The sequence below is a fragment of the Peromyscus leucopus genome, chromosome 3, assembly GCF_004664715.2.
Source record: "Peromyscus leucopus breed LL Stock chromosome 3, UCI_PerLeu_2.1, whole genome shotgun sequence".
Taxonomy (NCBI): Eukaryota; Metazoa; Chordata; class Mammalia; order Rodentia; family Cricetidae; genus Peromyscus; species Peromyscus leucopus.
The window spans coordinates 93,441,905-93,453,268 of record NC_051065.1 but is presented as its reverse complement, the minus strand read 5'-3'; the positions used below and the strand labels follow the sequence as shown (position 1 = coordinate 93,453,268).

Here is an 11,364-nt window from a genome sequence, read left to right as displayed (position 1 = left end):
TATGTGTCATTTACCATTTCAATATCTGTGTATTATATGCATCTTCAGGATTTTCAAGAGTGATATGTGTATCATGCATCTAATCTATTCAGAGAGAAGTTTAACAAGAACTATTATATTATTATATAAGAAGGGTTCAGGCAGCTCAGGTTGGTCTCTGAGGTGCTCTATAGCTGAGAATGACCTTGAACTTGTAATTCCCTTGTTTCCCACTCTTGAGTACTAGGATGACAGATGTGCACCATGGTGCATGGCTTATGCAGGGCTAGGGACCCAACACAGGGAGCTGTGCATGCAGACAAGAACCCTAACCCAGTATACTCTATCGTTAACCTGAAACAAGAGCATTGCCCTTTATTTTATAAAGAGGCAACAGGTAGTATGATAAAAGATCATTGAAATGAAGTATTGTACTTTACCTGAAGACTTAAATCTTCAAACTCCAGTGAGTGGCACAACTCTTCTGGTTAGAATGAAACTGGTTCAGAAAGTCTTCTCAATATCTGATGCCTTGACAATTTGGACTGGAGCTCAGGCAATCAAGACAAATTTTCTGAAAACCTAAATCAGGAAATGTATTCTCTTTGCTCTCGTCAATTCAAGCCATGGATCCACCGTAGATGTGTTTGTAAAATAACATTCTAAGTCTAAAACAAATAGAGTTCTATAAACAAGCACTTCCCTAGCACAGCAGATGGTCACTAGGATAGGCACCCAAAGCAGTGTGGGAGAATACTTAGAATGTTGTCTTCTTTTAATAATGACACTTAGTAAATGGCATCTCTACAGCAGGTAAAGATAAAGAAGATGGACCAGTGAGATAGCTCAGTGGGTAAAGCACTTACCATGCAAGCAAGAGGACCAGAGTTCAAATCCTCACCACCCATGTAAATGTGAGGTGGATATAACAGTCAAACATGTAATCCTAACACTTGAGGGACAGAGATGGAATCTGTGGTGTAAGCTTGCTAGCCAAAATAACTACACTGGCAAGTTGTGTGTTCAGTGAAAGAAGACACCTAATGACAACCTCTGTGCTCCACACACGTACACACATACTCATATGCACGTGCATACATACACTCCCCCACATATGCCAACAAACAAACACACATGCCAAAACACTATATACACAAGACAAAATGTGTTTAAGATAAAGGGAGAACAGGTCCAAGAATATAGTGCAAAAGAGTAAGGGGCCAACACCTCAAAATCATGTTTTATTAATTGCCTTTGAAGAGAAAAACATGAAGTTTAATAATCAGAGAGTTTTATTTGTTTTGAAGCAGGGTCTCCTGTAGCCCAACCCAGTGAGGAACTTAGTATGTAGCTGAATATGATCTTGATTTTCTCATTGCTTCTGCCTCCCATGTGATGGGATTACAGCCATACATTACCCCATGTATGGCCTCTAGTTTCTTAATAGATTCTTTTATTTATTTGTTTATTTATTATTTATTTATTTTGCCCAATATACTCACCTAATTACTCCAAATATAGTTAAAAAACTTTTATTGTTTTATGTACATTGACATCATGATTGATCATCTAGCTAATCTATTAAGAAGACAAGGCACATATTATGCTTTTGCTATATATTGTACCTGAAAGAAAATAGACATTAAAAGTAAGGTGCATCAATAATTTAAGATCACAGACTAGTCATAGTTGGCTAGCAAGCATTAGCAGGCAAGTCTGTCAGACTCTTTGAGTGAATGATAGTCATAACAGAGGGGAGCACAACACAGTAGTTTTCAAATCTCTCTGTTGCTGCTTTATTTGAGGACCGGATACAGACCAGGCAAGGGCCCTACCACTGAGCTGTGTCTGAAGCCCTCATTTTGCCTTTTATTTTTAAGGTTTTATTAACCTGTTTTATGTGTATGGATGTTTTGCTTGCATGTATGTTTATGTACCATATGTATATCAAGTACCTTCAGAGGCTGGAAGAGGCCATTGAATCCCCTGGAACTGGAGTTACAGACAGTTGTGAACTGCCATGTGGGTACAGGGAGTTGAAACTGAGTCCTCTGCAAGAAGAGATAATGCTCTTGACCACTGAACCATCTCTAGAGTCCCTACTATTTATTTTGAGACAGGGCCTCAACAAATTGTCCAGACTGGCCTTAAACTCACTTGTAAACTATGATTGTCCTTACCAGTTTCCTTCTGTTACTGTTAGTCTTAACAGTCAAATTGACACAATCTTGAATTACCTGGAAAAGAGTCTCAATGAAAATCTATTGTCCAAATCAGTTTGTCCTGTGGTCATGTCTGTGGGAGATCATCTAGGTTCTGGATAATGCTAATTGATGTGGAAAGACTCACATTTATGTGCTAGCACCATTTTCTCTACTAGACTCAGCACTGAATGAAAAGGAGAGTGGGAAGAGCCCCGGAAAGCATGCATCCATGTTCATCTCTGCCTGCTCTTAACTATGGATGTGCTGAGATTAGGTACTGCAAGAACCTCTCCTTGAAGTCCCCACGACAATGGACTGTCCCCTGGAATTATGAACTAAAATAAACTGTTTCTCCTCTAAGTTACCTTTTGATAAGACATCTTATCAAAGCAACAGAAAGGCAACTAAAATATCCCTTCCCAAGCATGTGACATCATAGTCATATACCTCCAGGTCTGGCTTGAAAGCTCTTATTTGCTGTGCAAATCTGAGTGGTGAGAGGCAATTACTGATTCCTACATGTAAACTTTATTTCAAGAATCCAAGTTTACAAAGGGACAGTTAATTTGCTAAAGCCTGGTCAGTGGCTTGGATCTCCCAAACTCTAGTACTTTCTTTAAAAAGCCATAGCTTTTGGGTCTAGGGAGATTTGTCACCAGTCAAGAGCCCCTACAACTCTTGCAGAGAACCTGAATTTGGTTCTCAACACCAGAAGTGATTGGACAACATCTATAATTTATGTTCCATGGGATCTGATGCCCTCTGCTGACCTTCACAGGCACCTGCATCCCCACACCTTTCACACATACACAACTAAACACAAGCTAGCGATTTTCTCTTAGAATTTTATTTTATGCAGCCCATGCCCACCCTCATGTCTGGATTGTCTTCAGCCAAGGACTTGAAGGCTAAAGAAATCCAGAGTTGGAAATATTATACCAGCAAAATCTTGACAAGACTGGAGTGGAAAACTGATGTCACCAGACTTCTCTAGGTTTGCAAGTTAAAATACAGTCAGCAATATTCATGCTGGAAGGATGCTCTCTTGAAAATAATCCCCATCACTAGTCAGAGTCATCCCTTCTTTTCATGCAGTAAAGGATGGATCTTTCTATTCACTGTCCTCTCAGAGTCCATATTGTCATTTGTCTCTTCCTGCAACTCAAAATGCTCCTCCTCTTCCTGTTCCTCCCTAACCCAAGGCTGACTGTCTAGCTGATGTCCTCTATAGAGTTCTATCTTAGGTTTGGGGACTTCATACTGCATCTACTTACCTACCATCTCAAGGAGCTCACTGTCACCCATATTGTTAGCCTCATGTTCTAGTCAACACATTAGTATGAGAGGCTTTCTGAGAAGAGGGAACCTTAGCTTTCCCTATTAATGTGCCTCCCACCGTGATCCTGCCTAACAAATGTGTGTTTGACATTCAGGTTATTGAAGCCACATGGGAAACACATGTTGCCTTCTGCTTACAGAAAGGAACAGCCAAGCCTCCCACGTGTGTCTGTAACAACCCCAGTAACACTTAAGTATTGATGTTACCTCTGGGTGTAGAGGTACATCATTCAGCATGTAAAATTACAGAACACCAAGCCAAACCAGAATTTTAGATAATGATTATTTTCTATTTTTTTATTACAAAAACATACTTTATTTTTGTTGTTGTTGAGAGGGTATCTTGTCCAGGATAACCTTGGACTTGCCGTGCAGCTGAGGATAATCTTGAATTTTTGCTCTTCCTGCCCTACCTCCTAAGTGTGGGATTACAGATAAATGCAGTGATACCTACTAGTTTATGCATGGTTACAAATGGATCCTGGAGCCTTATGCCTGCTCGGCAAGCATTTTACCCACTGAGCAACATTCCCAATGTTTCCCCATAGAAAATTTTTTCCACTGGAAATCATTTTATTACTATGTTCATTTAGCACAATAATAGTGGGTTCCCTCTAGGGTCCATGATCCATCTAGTCTCCGGTTCTTGGCCTCATTGACATTGTCAGATATGGATCCCGTCTCATGGAGAGGCTTTCAATCCAATAAACAGTGGTTGATGACTTCTGTAACATTTGTACCACTACTGCGCCAGTGGGCAGATGTTGCAGGCAGGTTGCTATTTCCCTAGTTTTTAATATCTGACGCAGGACTTGCTCCAGTGGCCCTATCCTAAATCATGCCTTGTCAAATTTAATATTATCTGATGTGGGACTTGCTTCAGTGGTCTTGTCCTAAACCAGATTTGTCTTAATTTAAATTTTATATCTATTTTACTCTGCATGGCTTGCTTCTCTTTTTGCTTTCATTTTGCTGTTTTTATATTAAAGAGCGCATGAGACTATTTCTCTTGATTAGCGGGTTATTTCATGCCCCCTTAGTCTTGCAGGCATAGGCCAGTACATTGATTCCCGACCCTCGTTTCATGACTTGTCTCCACTGCCATTTTTCTCATTGGTGAAAAGAGGATAAAGATGTATCACTAACAGAATAAGGGGATCCCAGTATCTGGCACTTACTCATATTCACTAATTAGTTCCTGTAGCCAAGATATTGTAATTCATTTTATTTTTTTTAAAGTCATGAAATTTTTTTTTGAGGTATGGTGGTAGTGGTTGGTGGTAGTAGTGGTTGTTGTTGGTGGTGGAGTGTGTGTGTGTGTGTATGTGTGTGCATGTGTGTATTCATGAATGTGGATATGAGTGTACCACAGTGAGTGTGTAGATGTCATAGGACAATCTAAGGTTTTGGTCCTTACTGACCACTTTGTTTGATACAGTGCCATTTTTTTTTTTTTCATTCACACTGCATATGCCAGATTAGTAACCCTGTTACCTTCCAGGCATTTTCCTGTGTCCACCTCAAATCTTCCCATACGGGCTCTGGAATTACAGATATATGTGCTACCACATCTAGCTTTACTTTGCTTCTATGAATTTTTCACTCAGCTTCTCAAACTTGCCAAGTAAGTGTTCCACCCATGGAGCCATCTCACCCACCCACTCCCCGCCCCCCACCCCTGTACCCTAGTCCATCTTTTAACAAATTGCCATTCTGTTGTTCTAGTCACAATGTAAAACTAACTTGTAACTTTTATTATTTGTTTATTTGCTTGTTTATTTTTGAGACAGGGTCTCAACGTGTAGAATAGGCTCTCCTGGAATTAACAGAAATCTTCCTGCTCTGTCTCCCAACTGCTGGGATTAATTTTGTGCACCACCACACACAGCAATTTTGACTTTTTGAGTACAATTTTACTATTCTAATAAATGGAGATGAAATGGGAGGAATATGGTTCTCCAAAAGACAGTAGTGGTTCACACCTTACCCAAAGGACCCAGTATCTTTATGGTAAACATCCTATTTGCAAAATAATGAAAGAGGAAGAGTGGTCACTGGCTGTTGAACTAGTATCCATCTGATCATTGGAAGGCTGGATGCCAGGGGCACTCGTGCTTAATACTACCACATTCTTCTGTTTTCAGGAAGGTCAGACCACCCATTCTTCTTCTTCGTACACTTTTCTTTTCTTGCAGCTATCTGTGGGCTGATATTTCAAAGTTGTAAAATGTTAGCCTCTTTATTCCAAGCTCTTCCACCAGCTACCTCAATGTGTGCATCTGAAAGAGTTTGTGTGTGTGTGTGTGTGTGTGTGTGTGGAGAGAGAGAGAGAGAGAGAGAGAGAGAGAGAGAGAGAGAGAGAGAGAGAGAGAGAGAGAGAGAGAGAGAGAGAGCATAGAAGGAAGGGTTTGCAGAATTCCAGACAACTAAAAATATGCACACATATGCCCCGATGTTTGACTTTTCAATGAAAACTCTGTAAAGCTATGCATTGCATATTTGTTTAGAAGAGCTGGCTTAATGAAGCAAGTTGCAGAAAAAAAAAAAAAAAGTGGCTGCTTTCAGCCCAGCTTGTAATTCCAATGCCTATATGTCTGTATGGGATACATGTATCGAGGTTTTGGTTTTTTGTTTTTGTTTTGTCTTTTTTTTTTTTCCTCGTGAAAAAAGGACCCTTATGTGCCTGATACATGGTCATTTCTCTTCTCCAAACAGATCATCTGTTAGGCAGAATGTTGTCGCCTAGGAACTCACACATTTTTTACTCAACTATGGGGCTTTGTGAGATTATGTACAGATGAGGTATGGAGCAAGAGATGGCTTGCCCTTAGGAATGCAAACAAACAAACAAACAAATAACTTTATAGGGTGTTAGACTGAAGTTTTGGTGATTTAATAGCTTTCACACATTTCTTTGAAAATGACTGCCTCTTGTGTAGAAGATGGCACACCTGCAGTGTTCGTAGAACTTTGAATCCATGGGAATCTTGTCACTGTAAAAACAAAACAAAACAGAGCTGTGGAGGACTGGCAACATGGCTCAGCAGGCAGAGGCTCGCTGTCAATCCTGATGACCTAAGTTCAATTCCTGAAACGCACATAGTAGAAGAAGAGAACTGACTTCTTCTTGTCTTCTGTCCTCTACATGGCAGCCCAAATGAAGCCCCTACCTGTAGAAGTAACAATCTTATTAAATAAGAAACACAGAGCCAATGCAAAGATGAAAGCCTAAGAGGTCAGAGCTAAGAGCCTTACCCTTCACTGCTGCAGCTAACCTCTTCAGCCAAGAGACCTACTTCCTGAGTGTTTGTCTTTATATAGACTTTCTGTTCTGCCTTCTCATTGGTTGTAAACCCAACCACATGACTGCCTCGCCACTGCCTGTCTGTACAGACCTCCAGGTCTTCTATGGTTGGTACTAAGATTAAAGGTATGTGTCTCCATGCTGGCTGTATCCTTGAACACACAGAGATCCGCCTAACTCTGCCTCCCAAGAGCTGGGATTAAAGGTGTGCACCACCACCGCCCATCGCACCTACCCACCCCCAACTCCACACACAAATGAATGAAATAGATGTAAAAAAAAAATCTAAACTTTTAAAAATAGAAATAATGCAGATTCTCTTTATTTGGTTTTCCTTGTCTTTCTATAGTCATCAGGGAAATGGAAAAATCAACATAAGACTAGTGAAATTTTAAGTGAATAGTTTATTGAAGTGTTGTTTATTCTATTATTTTTACTTCTCTAACTATATGTTGGAGTCATAAGGAAAGATTTACTCATGATCACAAGCTGTGAATTGCTTATGGCTGTGTTTGGCACCTCTCCTGCTTTGTAGAGCAGAGATTAGAAGTTCTTAATTTTCTAGAAAGGCATTTCTCCCAATCTCGGTACAAAACCAGCAATGTGGTCTTTGAAATATTGGCATAAAATTTTTCATTTTGATAACAGAAAATTTATTTTTAAGCCTTTATTTTGTACATGTCTGGTATGTGTACATATATGCATGTTCTTGTGTATGTACACATGTGTGTGTGTGCAGATATATTTGCTCATGTGTGTATTAGGAGTTTTTCTATCTTATTCTCCAATTTAATTATTGAGTCAAGGTCTCTCACACTTGAACCCAGAACTCAGTGATACACTAGCCCCACTAGTCAGTGTGTTCAAGGGAAATCCCTGTCTCAGCTTTCAGAGGGCTGGAATTACAAGTGGGTTGCTGCCCTGCCCTGTCATTTATGTGGGCTCTCTGGATACAAACTCTAGTCCTCAGCTGTGCCATGTCAAGTACTTCATCCACTCAGTCTTCTCCCCAGGTCCTGTGAATTCTTCATAAAAAATATTTATTTGTTTTCTGTTTTATAAGCATGATTACATAATCAAGAATTCCACTATATTTGTCTTTGCAACCTAAAGCAAAACACATTTTGTATTATGTTCTTTATCCATAAATGGCAGGAGAGGAAGAAAATGGATGTGAAGGAAGTTGAACAAGGATATGGCTATCCTGAGAACCTGCTGACTTTCAAAATTTTAATTTGTATTTTAGAAAAATAATTTTAGTCACCTATCCATGTTCATTCATGTATACTTAAACAAATGTTTTGTTTTGCTTTTAATTGGTTGGACTTTGCAACTTAAATATTTCCCTGAACTGTCTTAAACATTAATGTCCTTGATACTCAATTTTGTAAACCAGAAATGATTTTTTTTTTCTTAACAGACTGGAAGAAAAGAAAAAGGAGACCCTCTCAACATTGCAATTGACAAGATGACCAAGAAAACAAGAGATTTGAGGAGACAGGTATAGTTTTCTTTCTATTTTTACCACAAGAACTATGTGATGGTTTTTCAGAATGCTCCTTTCCAGGGTAGCATTTTAGAGCTTACTAATTCAGGTGAATATTTGTCATCTCATCTCCATAGACATTAGACAGACAGACAACCATTAGCAATTAGAAAACTGCTGAGCCAAGACATGAGCTAACTGCAAGACTCATGATGTTTATAACCCCAAAGGCAGCCTTTCAGTGAGCAGGCATGATCTTGGATAGGACCTTGAATTCTCCACTGCGGACATTTGGTTTTTAGTTTCTGAATCCAGATAGGCCAGGAGGCCTTTCACTGATTTATGAGAGTTCTTACCAAACGTCCAAAGTGTTGAATAATGTACTAGATTCCTAATGTTTAATAAGAAATAAAACTCTTAATACAATGGTTTCATTGAGGTCTAAGACCCAATGTATTCCACTGAAGATGTAGTCAGCATTTTTATCAGATTTTTTTGTGGCATGGACTAATGGCATGGACTAAATGGCCCTTGATATCATTAGTCTGATGACTCCACCTGTTTATTTTATTTTATTTTATTTTATTTATTTTATTTTTTATAGGGAAAATCTTATCTTGGGGGTGGAGGTGGTTTTCTCATGGCAAATGTTTTATGAACACTAACAAATATTGACTTGGAAGTTTTTTGGTTTTGTTTTTAATTATGGAAATGGTTTATAATGATTAAATGGTATATTTAATAGATAAGCTTTCATTACTACTAGGTATTTTCTAAGGTTTTTTGTTTGTTTATTTTTAATGAAAGAATACATTTAATCAGTGGTTCTCAATTTTTCTAATCTGCGAGCCTTTAATCCAGTTCCTCATGTTGTGGTGGCCCCCAATAAAATTATTTTGTTGCTAGTTCATAAATGTAATTTTGTTACCATTATGAATCATAATATAAATATCTATCTGATATGCTATCCCAAAGGGGTCATGACCCACAGGTTGAGAACACTGATTTAAGGAGACTCAGTTGACTCTTGAGATGCTCTGAGAACATCAAAGCCCAGGTTTTGACAGGCTATGGACCTCTTGTATTCCTCTTTTCCTGACATCCCACTGGTATCAAAAGGCCACACAAGTCACCCCAGAACACAGGGTGTTCATACATGGCTCAAAATAGGCTTTCCTAGAAATCTGGATTCTGATCTTAAGTGGTATATTTAATTTGATTTAAAAATAGTTATTTTGGAGCTGGAGAGATGGTTTCATGGTTAAGAGTACCTGCTGCTCATGTAGAACACAGGTTCGATTCCCAGCACCCACATGACTGCACATAGCCATCTGTAACTCTAATTCTGGGGAGATTTGATGATGTCCTCTTTTGACCGCTCCAGTTACCAGACAAACATGTGGTACAGACATATGTACAGGAGAAATACCCATACACATGAAATATAATAAAGTTTTTAAAAATTATTTTAAGCTTGCATGACTGTAGATTGTTTTGTTTTGTAATTTTGAGATAAGCTCTCATCATATGGCTCTGGCTGGCTTGGGACTCACTGTATAGAACAGGCTGGCCTTGAATTTAGAGTTCAGTTTTCCTCTGCTTCCCCAGTGCTGGTATTAAAGCTGTGCACCACAATACCCAGCCTACTGTATAAATATTGTATGTTATACACATTCCTCATTATACCCTTTATTATCTCTTTTCTTGCCCCTCACTTGTACCGTTAGCTCCCTTTGCCCTCCTGGATAGTTTTATATGTACTTTCCCCTCTCCTCTTTCTCATGCACACATGCGATTTTATGTATATATATGAAAATCTAGGAACCACTAATGAGAAAGAACATGCTATTTTCCTTTCTGAGACTGGCTCAATTCACTTTATATGGTTATCTCCTGTTTCCTCCATCACCGGAACCATTCTTGTATTTTCTCATGTTGGACCCTACTTTGCTTGGTAGTTTGCTCTATCTAGAAGAGATTATACCCCACATTTTTATCTCCCTGGCACATACACTTTGAGTCCCACCTAAAGACCATCCTATCTCCCTCTGGCAGCTTTTGCATATGCCTGCCTTCATCACTAAGTCCATTGTGTTAGTCAGCTAGCATGAACTACTGCCGAAGGCAGCACCTGCTCTGCCTTCTGTAGCTGTGGAGAGACTAGATTAGTACAGCTGCATCTACCATTCCCTTCTGTGTACACTGAGCAGAGTCAGGATCATCATGGAACCAGGAGCAGAATGGCTACAGAGAGTTCTAGATGTGTTGGGAACCAGAACATGGCTTCATTGGTTACTTTTCTCAACTAAAGTAGTTAGTTGCTGGGACCAACTACTTAACAGGAAGTAATTTAAAAGAAGAGAGATTTCTTTCAGCTTCTCAGAAGGTACATAGTACATTATGGTAAGGAGGTAAAGATCTTAGAGGGTAAAGCTGCTTGATTGTGTCTGGATGGATCAAGAAGCAGAGACTGGGTTGAAAGCAGAGTGGGCTGAGAACCTTAAACTGCACCCTCCTCCCCACAGAGACCCATTTCCTCAACAGAGGAGCTACTTCCTAATGATTTGTATATATAACTCCCTAGACCAGCATCAGCAGCTGGGGGTCAAGCATGGAAGCCCTTGAGCCTGAGAGAGACATTTTTTTCACCCCTTTTCTTGAAAATAGATTTTTTTCCCCTCACATAGTATATCTGTTTCCTCTCTAACTACTTCTCCTCACCTCTCTTCCCCTCCACATCCATCCCCTTTCTGTCTGTCTTTAGAAAACAAATAGGTTTCTAAGGATAATAAAAAACAAAATATAATACAATATAATAAGATGAAACAAAAACCTAACTTTGTAGCTAGAGTTTTCCTGCCTTGCCCACAGTCAGGACAAATCTTTGTCACCCGCCAGTCCCACAGCTGCTCAGACCCAACCAAGTAAACACAGAGACTTATATTGCTTACAAACTGTATGGCCGTGGCAGGCTTCTTGCTAACTGTTCTTATATTTTAAATTAACCCATTTTTATAAATCTATACCTTGCCACGTGGCTGGTGGCTTACCGG

General features: G+C 39.3%; 1 protein-coding gene across 1 annotated transcript in view; it reads left to right on the top strand.

Moving 5' to 3' along the window:
- Positions 1 to 11,364, top strand: part of Ctnna2 (catenin alpha 2) — a 1,102,240-nt gene that overhangs the window by 823,315 nt on the left and 267,561 nt on the right. The window contains 1 exon segment of the mRNA XM_028871390.2: positions 8,246 to 8,326. Coding sequence (XP_028727223.1) covers positions 8,246 to 8,326 — 81 coding nt within the window.